A 13,204-nucleotide genomic window follows, 5' to 3' on the forward strand; every position below is an offset into this window, starting at 1 on the left:
AGGTGTGAGCATGTTGTGAGCCTACAGCGAAGAGTAGCACTTACACAGCGCTTCACTGAAGGGACTCAGTGGTTAAGGATCCACCTGCAATGCAGGAGATTCAATCCCTGGGTGGGCAACATCCCCTGGAGAAGGAAATGGCAGCCCACTCCGGGATTATTGCCTGGGAAGTCCCGTGGACAGAAGAAGCCTGGTGGGCTACAGTCCGTGGGGTCACAAAGAGTGGGACACGACTTAGTGGCTAAGCAACAACAGCATGCCATTTACACCAGAGGGTGGAAACTGTGTCTTGTGCTCCTGTTTCTCTGTTTCTTAGAAATGGAGCCTGTCACACGGTAAACTCTGGGAAATAATAGTTGAGTGATTTAGTGAACGCACAGGCAGGACTCTAGTTTCTCTGCCTCTTGCAGTGTGCTTTCCATCAAAACAGTAACACCTGCTAATGCCCTGGTGATCTCTGTAATCCTTCTTCCAAAACAATCTTGGCCAGAGTTTATTTTCTCCTGAGTTGATCTCATGTCTGCAGGCAGAATCGGTATAAACACAAAAGTTGTTCTGTCTTCATAGCACTACCCTAAATGTGTCTTTCCAAAGATGCCTCTTGGTACTCAGCCTCTTAGATGCTGTTATAGTTAGTGTCCTAAATCTTTGGATAAAGTCAGTGTAGCCCCTCAATCTCTTATTCTCAATTCTGATATCCAAGAAGTTTTGAAAACCACTTTTTTCCCCCCTAACTTATCTAGGTCCAAGATTTGAACTGAAACAGCCATTTGTCTTTACTTATTACAAATATTTGCAAATTTTTATTGCAGTCATGTTGATGTGTTTAATTGTTCAGACCTCTTTACTTACCCCAGACCTTTGTGTGGATATCATGTAATATATAGTGTAGGCATGGCATTACTTTTCAAAAGGTTTTCACACACCCCCCCCCCCATTAAGTCTGAAGTCCCTAACTTATTTGGCCTCAAAAGATTCAGATAAGAGACTGTGGACCTGTAGTTTAATGTCAGTTGGCAACTTAAATAGTCTCCTGTTATTCAGGTAAAGTTGAGGGAGAAAACAGCCTTTGTCAAAGAGTTGAATAAGTGGGTAAATGGAGTAAGAAAATTAAGAGATGTTTTATACCTCATTATTTATCTTGGAAGTGTTAATGGGAGAAAGCTCCTTAACTAATTGATATTTTTAAATGTATGCAGCATGTTTTACATTTATTATTTCTTCCACAAAGCTATATAAAAATAAGTACTCAAGAAATACTTGTTGATTGATTTGAAAATGTTTGCTTTAAACTCTAAAGTTAAAACTAGATATTAACTCTAGTTTTAATTCTAGATTCATAAGCAAACATTAGAACTTTACTTGACTGTTGCAAGGGTTGGATTATATTTTTAAATGTCATATTTATAACCCAAAGCTGTAGAATCAATTCATGTTTGTCCCAAAGCAAAATCAATCCACCACTTGGTCATTCATGCAACATATTTGAGTGCCTGCTAGGTACCTGTTTATGCAGTAGAATTTACTGATAAGATGATCATGGTTGCTGCTCTCAAGGAGTTTCTAATCTGGTGGTGGAGAAAGCCGAAGAGAAAATGACAAACACGTAATTATACATCCTGATAAGTGTCATGAAGGAAATAAACTGGGTCTGAAAAGAGCATGATGGGAGGACCTAAGTAGTAAGTGTGGTGGGTGAAGGCCTTTCAGAGGAGAAAACCCAAATTTACAACATGAAATATCTTACTTCCCTATATATTGTAAGGACTTGGGTAGCCAGGCAGCCAAAATTCAGGTGTGAACATTTATCCTCTCGGGCACTACGTTTGTCTCGTATCACTATATTTACAATCTCAAACTTTTGAAGGACTGAGTAAACTGAGTGTTTGCATATAGCCAGGTGTCTAAACACATAATAAACCAACCTAATTTACAATGAACACAAATGAATTTCTTGTTAGCTTGAGAAGATTTCAAGATTTCAAGTAGTAGAATGGTGTGTTATGTATTCTGTGTTCATGTCACAATGTACTGTATGTTAGTAAATAATACTAATTCACTTATGTACTGTATGTTAGTAAATAATACTAATTCACTTATCCAGACATTTTTCTTTAGTTTTTTGAATGGTTAAGAATATATTTAATTTTGATAAATCCAGCACATCCCATTGTGAACTACTCTATTGGATGGAAGGCTATTATGTAGATAATTTTCTATGGCAGAAACTTCATCTAAGAAAGCATTTTTTTAATTTAAAAATGCAGGTTAAGAATAGAGGAAAACCTAGATATTACGATTTTGTCCCTCCAAAATATACATAGGTAGCTATTTGAAAAAGAAAAAAATTTTAACAACTGTATTCAATTCTAGCAAGTTATGATTCTAACAAGGCTTTTTTTTTTTTTAATAGACTTGTAAAGAAACAGATCAATATTTGTTGCTCCAAGCCAATGTCACAGTACATCGCTGCATTGAGTGAGCTTGGTAGAGGGCAAAAAAGGACAATAGAAAAAGAAAACCCTCATGACTGAAAATTTAATAGCTTATTGAAACACATTATAAGTCGAGTTTTCACTGTAGGAGTGAGTCAGGTAAAAATGTCTGTATTCAAAGTGCAAACAGGAGAGAAAATCAGAAAATTGTAAAAATACACAATTTCTCTTTTTTTGTCTAGGGTTGATGATGGTCTCTTTAGGAGAAATCTTAATTAAAAAGATACATTTTCTGCCTTGTTTATTTGAGAATGCGTTGCACTTCTACCAAAAAAAAAAATGATTACTTATTCCCTTCTTTTATTTTTTAAAAAAGAAGTGATAGTTTATTTAGGTTGCTTCTGAAAATTATGTCTTCCTTAAATACATACAGAGAAATTCATCAAACCTGAGCTAAAAATCAAGAAGGTCAAGGAAGAGAAACAAAACTAAAAATAGCAAGCATATTTGTTATGGATTTTTAGCATTTTTTCTTTAGTATGTATGCAGTTTCTCTAGTAAAATCTGATTATAGATTGTTGAGCACTCATTGGGTCTGGATGCTTATCAGGGAATATGTTTCTAAAGCTGAGTAAAGAAAGTAATTTAACCTTTCCTTCGACGTACCAGCCTTACCAGGACTAAAACATTGGTTTAGGGCACCGTGGGTTACATGTAGAGTCCACTGAGGACAATTTCTTAATAGTTGATGATCCTCCCTTCTTTTAGATTAACAAGAAAACAGACCATATTTAGATTTGATTCTAATGACTTGTAAGTTCTGAGAAGGATAGGACCAAAGGTCAGTTGATGATTGTAAGACTCAGTTTTCGCTTGATTAGTCTCGGGACATAGCATATTTATACGTGACAACAGATCTTGAGATGTCATAGTGCAAGTTCCATTTTCTTGTCCACCATTAATTTGTCCACTGTTCTTGTAATACTTTATAATAATTTTATTTCTGGCCAAAGAGGTTCAGGGATACTTTTTTTTTTTTAATTTTTGACTGTGCTGGGTCTCTGTTGCTGCGCCTGGGCTTTCTCTAGTTTTGGTGAGTGGGGGCTATTCTCTCGTTGTGGCGCCTGCGCTTCTCATTGCAGTGGCTTCTCTGGTTGCGGAGCACGGGCTCTAGAGCGTGCAGTCTTCAGTAGCTGTGATACATGGACTTACTTGCCTTGCAGAATGTGGAATCTTTGCAGACCAAGGATCGAACCCGTGTCCCCTGGCATTGGCAGGCAGATTCTTAACCGCTGGACCGCCAGGGAAGTCCCAGTGATACTTTCAATGGAAACTTTTAGGTCTCGAAAGACCACTTATGTTTCTTTAAATAACATAGGCTAATCCCTCGTGAGATATTTTCCCGTATTGATCCTAGGAACATTTACATGGTCCCCTCAGTTCTGGCTGATGTATGTGAGGCGCTGATTTGGAAACTACAGCTAGATTTTTCAGACTGAATTGCTCTTCTGGAGACTTTTAAAAAATGTTTAACTTACTTATTTTTCGTGTGTATTCCTTTGCAGAAAACTGAAACCTTGTCAAGATGGAGAGGAGTCATTTGTATTTGGGAGCAGCAGACTTGGGGACCAGCTACCTCTCAAGGGTTCTGTAAACCAATGACACAAGCACCTATTGTGTTGCTTTCAGCCCCCGTCCTACCTTCAGACTGGTCTTACCTATGGCATTCAGGAGGCAAGTGAAAAACTTCGTGAAGAATTACTCAGATGCTGAAATAAAAGTCAGGGAAGCAACTTCTAATGACCCTTGGGGTCCTTCCAGTTCTCTAATGTTAGATATCAGCGACCTGACTTTCAACACAATTTCTCTCTCTGAAATTATGAACATGCTATGGCAGAGACTCAACGACCACGGGAAGAACTGGCGCCATGTGTATAAATCCCTTACCCTAATGGATTATCTCATCAAGAATGGATCAAAGAAAGTTATTCAGCATTGCAGAGAGGGGTACTGTAACCTTCAAACGCTAAAAGATTTTCAACACATAGATGAAGCTGGAAAAGATCAAGGTACCAGATGAAGAAGTTTATACAGTGTGCTAGTAAAGAGTAAGAGTGTGGGAGGGGGGTTACTTTAAAGCAGAAGCTGGGGAAAAGTAGTTCTTAAATGTACGAGCTGCCTTTCCTCTGGGACAGTTTGGGTTTCCTGTTTAATCCTTTGTGTTGACTCTTGAGTGCCTTTGAAAACAATGTATGTATATTTTTCAAAATGATGTGTGAAACTAACACAGTTAGGTGCCTCATAAAAGGACACCTCGTAGACAATGAACATAAAAGAGAGATCATGTAGTATTCATCCTTCTCAGCCTGACTTATTTCACCTAGCATAATGCCCTCAAGGTCCATTCATGTTGTCGCACAAGGAAAGATTTTATTCTTTCGGACCTCAAGGGCATTATGCAAAGTGAAATAAGTCAGACAGAGAAAGACAAATATTGTATGATTTCTCTTACATGTGGAGTTAAAAAAAGGAAAAGTTTATAGGTACAGAGAGCAGATTAGCAGTTGTCAGAGGCGGAGGGAGGGAAGAAAATGTGTGAACTATTTTTGTTTTAGTCTAAATAAATTGATTTAAAAAATAAAGTGAAAAAAAAAATACACCAAAAAGTTAAAAAGTGGAACTTGAGTTCCTGCTTAATTTACATATGACAAAATAGCAATGAATAATTTTCCATGAGCAAGCTTCATGATTAAAGTCAAGGAACTATGTCCTTGGAGTAAATGTGTTATTTTAGGGAGCTAATCTAAAGTATTACTCCTGGTACGATTTTATAAAGATACAGGATATCATATTAAGATCTCTTTCATGAGTTAAAAGCTCAGAGTATTTTTTTATCAAATAGGGTTTTCTTTCAACCTGGGGTTGAATCCTGACTCTGCTGCTGCCTAACTGCATATACTAAGGTAACTTATTAGATTACCTCAGTTTAGCTCTCTGTACATTGGGATAAGAACAATGTCTGTCTCATAGGATGGTTGTGAGGAGTGTAAATATGTTTGCCTGTTTCTCCCCAAAGGATGTCAGCTCCATGAGGGCAGGGACGTTGTCTACCTTGCCCATTGCTGGTTCTCAGCAGAAGAGGCACCATCAACATTTGTTAAGAGAGATAATAAATGGAAGAAAGAATATGCAAATTGTCCCAATTTTGTTTAAAAAATTATATTTATGTATATGAAATTTATTATATAAGAGTTTAACAAGTGGTCCTGGTAGGACTAGAGATGATTTTTTTAAAATTTTGCTATTGTGTTTTTTGTTTGTTTTGGCTGCTGTGCACGGCCTGCGGGATCTTAGTTCCCATACTAGGGATCAAACCTGCGCCTCCTGTAATGGAAGCTTGGAGTCTTAACCACTGGAGTGCCAGGGAAGTCCCTAGAGATGATTTTTATTTTGTTTTATATAAACTTGTATGTTTTAAAACACAGTTTATAATTAGACCAAATAAAACTAACATGGCCCTGTGAAAAAAAAGAACAAAGTGAATAAACTAGGAAGCATGACAACTTAATATAATAATGTCACTGTAATTATAATTAGACTGGAATTTAGTCATAAGTGTGATAAACTGTTTCCAAAGACTATGGACTCTTCAGAAACTATGATGGGAGTAGTTTTATGAATACAGAAATTTAGGTCATGAAGTAATATTGTCGGGGGTGGAAGAGAAGTCGGGAAAGGCTGCATAGGGTATTGCACTGGGATGATTCAGTAGTGCCTGATATTGTTCTACAGTGGTAAAGAATCAGCACTTCCTCCCATCTAAAATCAAATTATAATTTGTTGAAGTGAATAGCCTAATGAATCATGAGAAGAGGATAAAATTCAGTGCAGTCTCTGTTAAGTATACCTTTTAAAAATAGAGTCTTTTTTAGAGCAGTTTTAGGGTTACAGAAAAATGATGCAGAAAGTAGAGTTCCCACACGCCCTTCCCCACCCACACATGGTTTCTCCTGTTAACATCTTGCATTAGTGTTGCACATTTGTTACAATTAAACCAGTATTGATACAGTAATATTAACTAATAGTCCTTAGTTTACACAAAGTGTTCACACTTTGTGTTCTGCAGTTCTATGGGTTTTGGAAAATGCATGATGTCATGGATCTGCCATTCCAGTATTGTGCAGAATAGTTTCACTGCCTTCAAAGTGCCCTGTGTTCCACCTGTCCATCCTCTCTCCCCTGCCTTGAGCCCTTGGCAGTCACTGATCTTTTTATTGTTTCTGCAGTTTTGTTTTTTCCAGATTGTCATATATTTGGAATCATTCCATATGTAGCTTTTTCAGAATTTTTTTTCTCTTAGCAATATGCTTTTAAGATTCTTCTATATCTTTTATAGCTTGAGAGCTGATTTTTTTTTTACTTTAAAAAACAGCTTTATTGAGACATAATTCATACACAATACAGTTCACCCATTTAGAGGTCACAGTCCTATGACTTTTGGTGTGTAATTAATTTTTAAAATTGAGATAAAATAAATGTAACATAAACTTTGCCATTTTAAGTGTATGACTCAGTGGCATTCATTACATTCACACTGTGGCACAACCATCACCAGTGTCTGTTTCCAGACGTTTTCATCACCCCCAACAGGAGCTCTGTAACCGTTCAGCGGCAATTCCCGTGCTAACCTCTAATCTGCTTCTGGTCTCTCTGATTTTGCTTATTTTGGGTGCCTCGTGAAGTGGAATCATGTAGTAGTAATTGTGTTTCTGTGTGTCTGGCTTATGTCACTTACCATGTCCGCCAAGTTCAGCCATGTTAGAGCATGTAGCAGAACTTCATTCTTTTTATACTGAATCACATTAATCTGCAGGTACTTAACCACATTTTGTTTATCTGGTCATCTGTTAATGGGCTGTTTTCACCTTTTGGCTGTTGTGAATAATGCTACAGAGAACTCTAGTGTACAAGTTACCAGACTCCTGCTTTCAGTTTCTTTCTTTCAGAAAGTATACTTAGGAGTGGAATTGCCAGGTCATGTGGTAAGTCAATATTTAGCTTTTTGAGGAACCACTAAACCGTTTTTCTTAGCAATGGCACCATTTTACATTCCCACCAGCAGTGTATTAATAGGAGGATTGCTGTTAACATCCTTGGTGATCCTGTTTTTGTTTTATCTTTTGTATTATAGCCATTCTGCTGGATGTGAAGCAGTATTAATACTTACTGTGGTTTTAATTTACAGTTTCCTGAAGACTAATGATGTTGAGCATCTTCTCATGTCTTTGTTGGGCCATTTATATGTCTTCTTTAGAGAAATGTCTATCCAAATTCTTTGCCCATTAAATTTTTTTTTGAAGAGTTCTTTATATATTTTGGATATAAGACCTTTATCCAGATAGATGATTTGCAGGTATCTTCTCCCATGCTATATAGGTTGTTTTCTTCCTTTCTTGATTAAATTTTGAAAAAGTCCATTTTATCTGTTTTTCCTTTGGTTGCTTGTACTTTGTGTCATAAGTAAGAACTCATTGCCTAGTCTAAAGTCACAAAGATTTACACCTATGTTTTCTTATAAGAATTTTGTAGTTTTAGCTATTACATTTATCTTGGGTCCACTTTGAATTAATTTTTATATATGGTGGGAGGTAGAGATCCAGACTCATTCTTTTATACCCAGTTGTCCCACTACTATTTGCTGAAAAGAGAATTCTTTCCTCATTGAATTATATTGACATGCTTACAGAAATCAATCAACCATAGATATATGGGCTTACTTCTGTACTCAGTTCTGTTCCACTGATCTGTGCATCTATTCTTATGCCTGTGCCACACTATTTTGATTATTGTAGCTTTGTAGTAAGTTTTGAAATAAAGGAATATGACTTTATTTCCAACTCCAACTTTGTTATTTTCTGGTATTGTTATGGCTGTTCTGGGTTCCTTGCATTTCCATATCAAGTTTAGCATCAGCTTGTCAATTTCTTCAAAAAAGACATCTAGAATTTTGTTTGACATTACGTGGAGTCTGAAGATCAATTTCAGGAATATTGGCATATAAATAATATTATTTCCTCAAATTCATAAACATAAGAAATCATTCCTTTTATTTAGGTCTTCTTTCATTTCTTTCAAACATGTTTTGTAGTATTCATTGTACAAGTTTTATTTCTTTTGTTAAAATTTATTTCTAATTTTTTTTTTTGGTGCTACTATAAATGAAATGATGGGTACTTCCGTGGAGGTCCAGTGGTTAAGACTCCACACTTGGGCTGCAGTAAGCATGGGAACTAAGATCTTGCACAGACCAAAAAAAAAAAAACCACAAACATTGTTTTCTTAATTTCATTTTCAGATTTTTCATTGCTAATGTGTAGAAATTCAGCTGGTCATCTGATTTTTGTATATTAATCTTATATTTTATTACTCTGCTATAATATTTTCTGTAATAACTATTTGCTGTAATACTTTTGGGGTATTTTGGTCTTTTTTTATATAGATTTCTTTGAATTTCCTACATACAAGATTATGTCATCTGCAAATAGAGATGATTTTACTTCTTTTCCACTCTGGATGCCTCTTATTTCTTTTTCTCTCTTAGTTGCTCTGTCTAAAACCTCCTGTACAATGATGAATAGAAATGGTGAGAACAGACATTCTTGTCTTGTTTCTGATCTTAAGAGCTTTCAGTCTTTCACCATTAAGCATGATGTTCCATCCATCATGTGCTCAGTCGTGTCTGACTCTTTTTCGATCCCATGGACTGTAGCCCACCAGGCTCCTCTGTCCATGGGATTTTCCAGGCAGAATACTGGAGGGGGTTGTCATTTCCTCCCCCAGGGGGTCTTCCCAACCCAGGGATGGAAACTGAATCTCCTGCATTGTAGGCAGATTCTTTCCCACTGAGCCATTGGGGAAGCCTCGAGTATGATATTAGGGATGGGTTTTTCATAGATACTCTTTATAAGGTTGCTGGAGTTCTCTCCTGTTCCTAGTCTGTTGAGCGACTTTCTCAGGATAGGGTGTTGACTTTTGTCAGATGCCTTTTCTGCATCAGTTGATGTTATGTGTTTTTCCCTGTTTCCCTTGCATTTTTAGCAGAAATCCCATTTGGTCATGGTGAATGTCCTCTTTTTTTAAGTGTTTATTTTAGGTCTGGTTGAGGCTTGATGATAAAACTGGAGAATATCTTCTTGAGTCTTGAGCATGCTGTACTACTTAATCCAGAAATTACAAAGAAATTACAAATTATTAGTTCCCTGAGTCATACAGCAAATTCCCATTGGCTCTCTATTTTACATATGGTAATATAAGTTTCCATGTTCAGTTCAGTACAGTTCAGTCGCTCAGTTGTGTCCTACTCTTTGTGACCCCATTGTCTGCAGTACACCAGGCTTCCCTGTCCATCACCAACTCCTGAATCTTGCTCAAACTCATGTCTGTCGAGTCAGTGATGCCATCCAACCATCTCATCCTCTGACATTCCCTTCTCCTCCTGCTTGCAATCTTTCCCAGCATCAGGGTCTTTTCCAGTGAGTCAGTTCTTCGTATCAGATGGCCAAAGTATTGGAGCTTCAGCTTCAGCATCAGTCCTTCCAATGAATATTCAGGGTTGATTTCCTTTAGGACTGACTGGTTTGGTCTCCTTGCAGTCCAAGGGACTCTCAAAAGTCTCCAACACCACAGTTCAAAATCATCAATTTTTCGGTGCTCAGCTTTCTTATTAGTCCAGCTCTCACATCCATGTATGACTACTGAAAAGCCATAGCTGTTACTCTCTGCATACATCACACCCTCCTCCTTCCTTCTTTCCTACCCATAAGACTGTCTTCTATATCTGTGTCTGCAGTGAAAATGAAAGTCCCTCAGTCATGTCCAACTCTTTGTGACCCCATGGAATAGTCCATGGAATTCTCCAGGCCAGAATACTGGAGTGAGTAGCCATTCTCTTCTCCAGGGGATCGTCCCAACCCAGGGATCAAACCTAGGTCTCCCATATTGCAGGTGGATTCTTTACCAGCTGAGCCACCAGGGAAGCCCAAGAATACTGGAGTGGGTAGCCTAAACCTTCTCCAGCGGATCTTCCCGACCCAGGAATCAAACTGGGGTCTCGTGTGTTGCAGGTGGATTCTTTACCAGCTGAGCTACCGGGGAAGCTCTGCTGCCCTGCAAATAATTTCATCAGTACCGTCTTTCTAGGTTCCATATATATGCGTTGTGTGTGTACCAAGTTGCTTCAGTCGTGTCCAAGTCTTTGCGACCCTGTAGAAAGGTTTCTCTGTCCATTGGATTATCCAGGCAAGAATGATGGAGTGGATTGCCATTCCCTTCTCCAGGGGTCTTCCCGACTCAGGGGTTGAACTCGAGTCTCTTATGTCTCCTACATCAGCAGACGGGTTCTTTACCACTAGCGCCACCTGGAGTATATGATATTGTTTTTCCCCAAGAGTTAGGTTTTAAAGGCATAATTTTTTGGATAATGGTGAATGGGGTATAATCATTTTTGTACTTCACAAAACGGCTATGTTATTACTGTATTTACCACTATGATAATATCTTTTTAAATGGAAAGAGAGGGTCAGCCATTGCTTTAAAGAGTTTATGAGCTATTTTGAGAAAGTAGATAAGCATGCAGTTATCAATATATAGAAAAATCTATTTATTCATTTATACCTTTTATATGTACAAAGTATCATATGTACGGTTATGTTTGAATACACTGTCTTTCAGATTACCTAACGTTTGAGTTTAGGATTAAAGAAATACAACTATGCTGTGTTGGACTTTATAAATACTCGCTTTGTTAGCATCAAGAAAGAAAAAAAAAAAAGGCAAGTTAGAACTTTCAGCAGAAGTATACTACAGTTGACCCTTGAACAACTGGGGGGTTAGGGCGCTGACACCGTCCCCCTCCGGTGAACAGCGGAAAATCTGCACATAACTTTATAACCTGTTTTCAGTTTCACATTCTCAGGTTCACCCAGCAGTGGATTGTGTGGTATCATAGTACATATTTCTTGAAAAAAAAATCTACATTTAAGTGAACGCACGCAGTTCAAACCCGTGTTGTTCAAGGGTCAACTGCATATTCATTTGTTGATTATGGAAGGCATATCAGTTATCGATTGATAACTGGTGCACACTACTAATTTAATAAATATTAATGAAAAACTATTGCATTGGGGAAAGTATTACTTATTTTATGTTTTATACACTTCTCTTTTTGTGTTTGTTCTCCAGTGAGTGTAACATATTAGAATAGTAGCTCTTGAGATAATTCATACATAAGTAAATATACATATATTTAGGGGGTGGATACATATGTAAAACTTTGTTATTGAGATGTGCTGTTGAAATAGTTCAAAACGACTGGTTCTCATGATAATGTCAGGACCATTAATGTGTTTCCAATCTACCTTTCTACTCATTTCTTTAGTTTTCAATCTAATGCATTGTATCACCAAGCAATCCTGATATATTATTTGCTTATACACCTCTACTTGTACTTAAGATGTTTCTTCTTCCCTGTAATATTCTTTCTTTGATATCTGCTCTTTGAATTCCTATTTAGCCTTCAGATCCTAGCTCAGAAGCGTCTTCCTTTGTACCCCCACCCCCAACTCTCTTCCTTTCTTCATTGGGCAGAAATAATTGCTCCAGCAGTTTATGCATAATATCAGAGTGGTATTTTTATAGTGTATCTTATCTACTATGTATATCTGTTCTTATCTAAATTCTGAGGGTATATACCATATGTTAAATGATTAGTAAATTTTTATTGAATGGAAGTCATAAAAATAACAAGAGACTTGAAGAAAGGAATGTGATCCTTAAAAAACTGCTTGGTGCGAATAATTTTGTTCAATCAAAGAAGAAAAAAAGCAGAGTGAAATCTGTAGGGAGAAATTAATCAAGGAGAAATTGTAGTGACCCAAGTAATCTACAGCTGGATCATACCCTAGATACAGGTTATCAAGAAGAGACCGGAGAAAAGATAAAAGTAGAAGATATTATAGAAAAGAGTCTTTTTTTTTCCTCCATGGTCTTTATACTTGCTGTTCCCTTTGCCTGGAGTCCTCAGATATCTGTAGTGCTTTCTACATCCTTCAGATCTCTGCTCAAAAAGTCATCTTATTAGTGCAGGCTTCTGTGCTGTGCTGTGCTGAGTCGCTCAGTCGTGTCTGACTCTTTGTGACCCCCATGGACTATAGCCTGCCAGGCACCTCTGTCCATGGGGATTTTCCAGGCAAGAATACTGATGTGGGTTGCCATGCCCTCCTCCAGGGGATCTTCCTAACCCAGGGATCGAACCCAGGTCTCCTGCATTGTGGGCAGATTCTTTACTATTTGAGCCACCAGGGAAGCCCAAGAATACTAGGGTGGGTAGCCTATCCTTTATCCAGGGGATTGTCACAACCGAGGAATCAAACCCGGGTCTCCTGCATTGCAGGTGGATTCTTTACCAGCTGAGCTACTAGGGAAGCCCATGCAGACTTCTAGATCTACCCTATTTACAAAAAAGCAGCCCCGCCCACTCTTTGCACTGATAAGTTTTGCACCTTCTGTTTTCTTTTTCTTCATGATATTTCTTGTCAGATGTTGGTATGTTTTATCTTATTATTTATGACATAGCTTCTCCTACTAGAAAGTAAGTTTCATAAGGACAGGAACATTCTGTGTCTGGTTTGTTTTTTTTTTTTTTTTAAACTTTACATAATTGTATTAGTTTTGCCAAATATCAAAATGGATCCGCCACAGGTATTTGTCCA

The 13,204-nt window shown here is 37.6% G+C and overlaps 1 protein-coding gene across 1 annotated transcript in view; it reads left to right on the top strand.

The window, feature by feature from the left end:
• The first annotated feature begins 4,155 nt into the window (after positions 1 to 4,155).
• Positions 4,156 to 13,204, top strand: part of ENTHD1 (ENTH domain containing 1) — an 87,293-nt gene continuing 78,244 nt past the window's right edge. Inside the window, exon 1 of the mRNA XM_027543515.1 lies at positions 4,156 to 4,504. Within this exon, the coding sequence (XP_027399316.1) occupies positions 4,156 to 4,504 (349 nt within the window). The remainder of the gene's footprint in view (positions 4,505 to 13,204) is intronic.

This window comes from Bos indicus x Bos taurus, chromosome 5 (assembly GCF_003369695.1).
Source record: "Bos indicus x Bos taurus breed Angus x Brahman F1 hybrid chromosome 5, Bos_hybrid_MaternalHap_v2.0, whole genome shotgun sequence".
Classification (NCBI taxonomy): domain Eukaryota; kingdom Metazoa; phylum Chordata; class Mammalia; order Artiodactyla; family Bovidae; genus Bos; species Bos indicus x Bos taurus.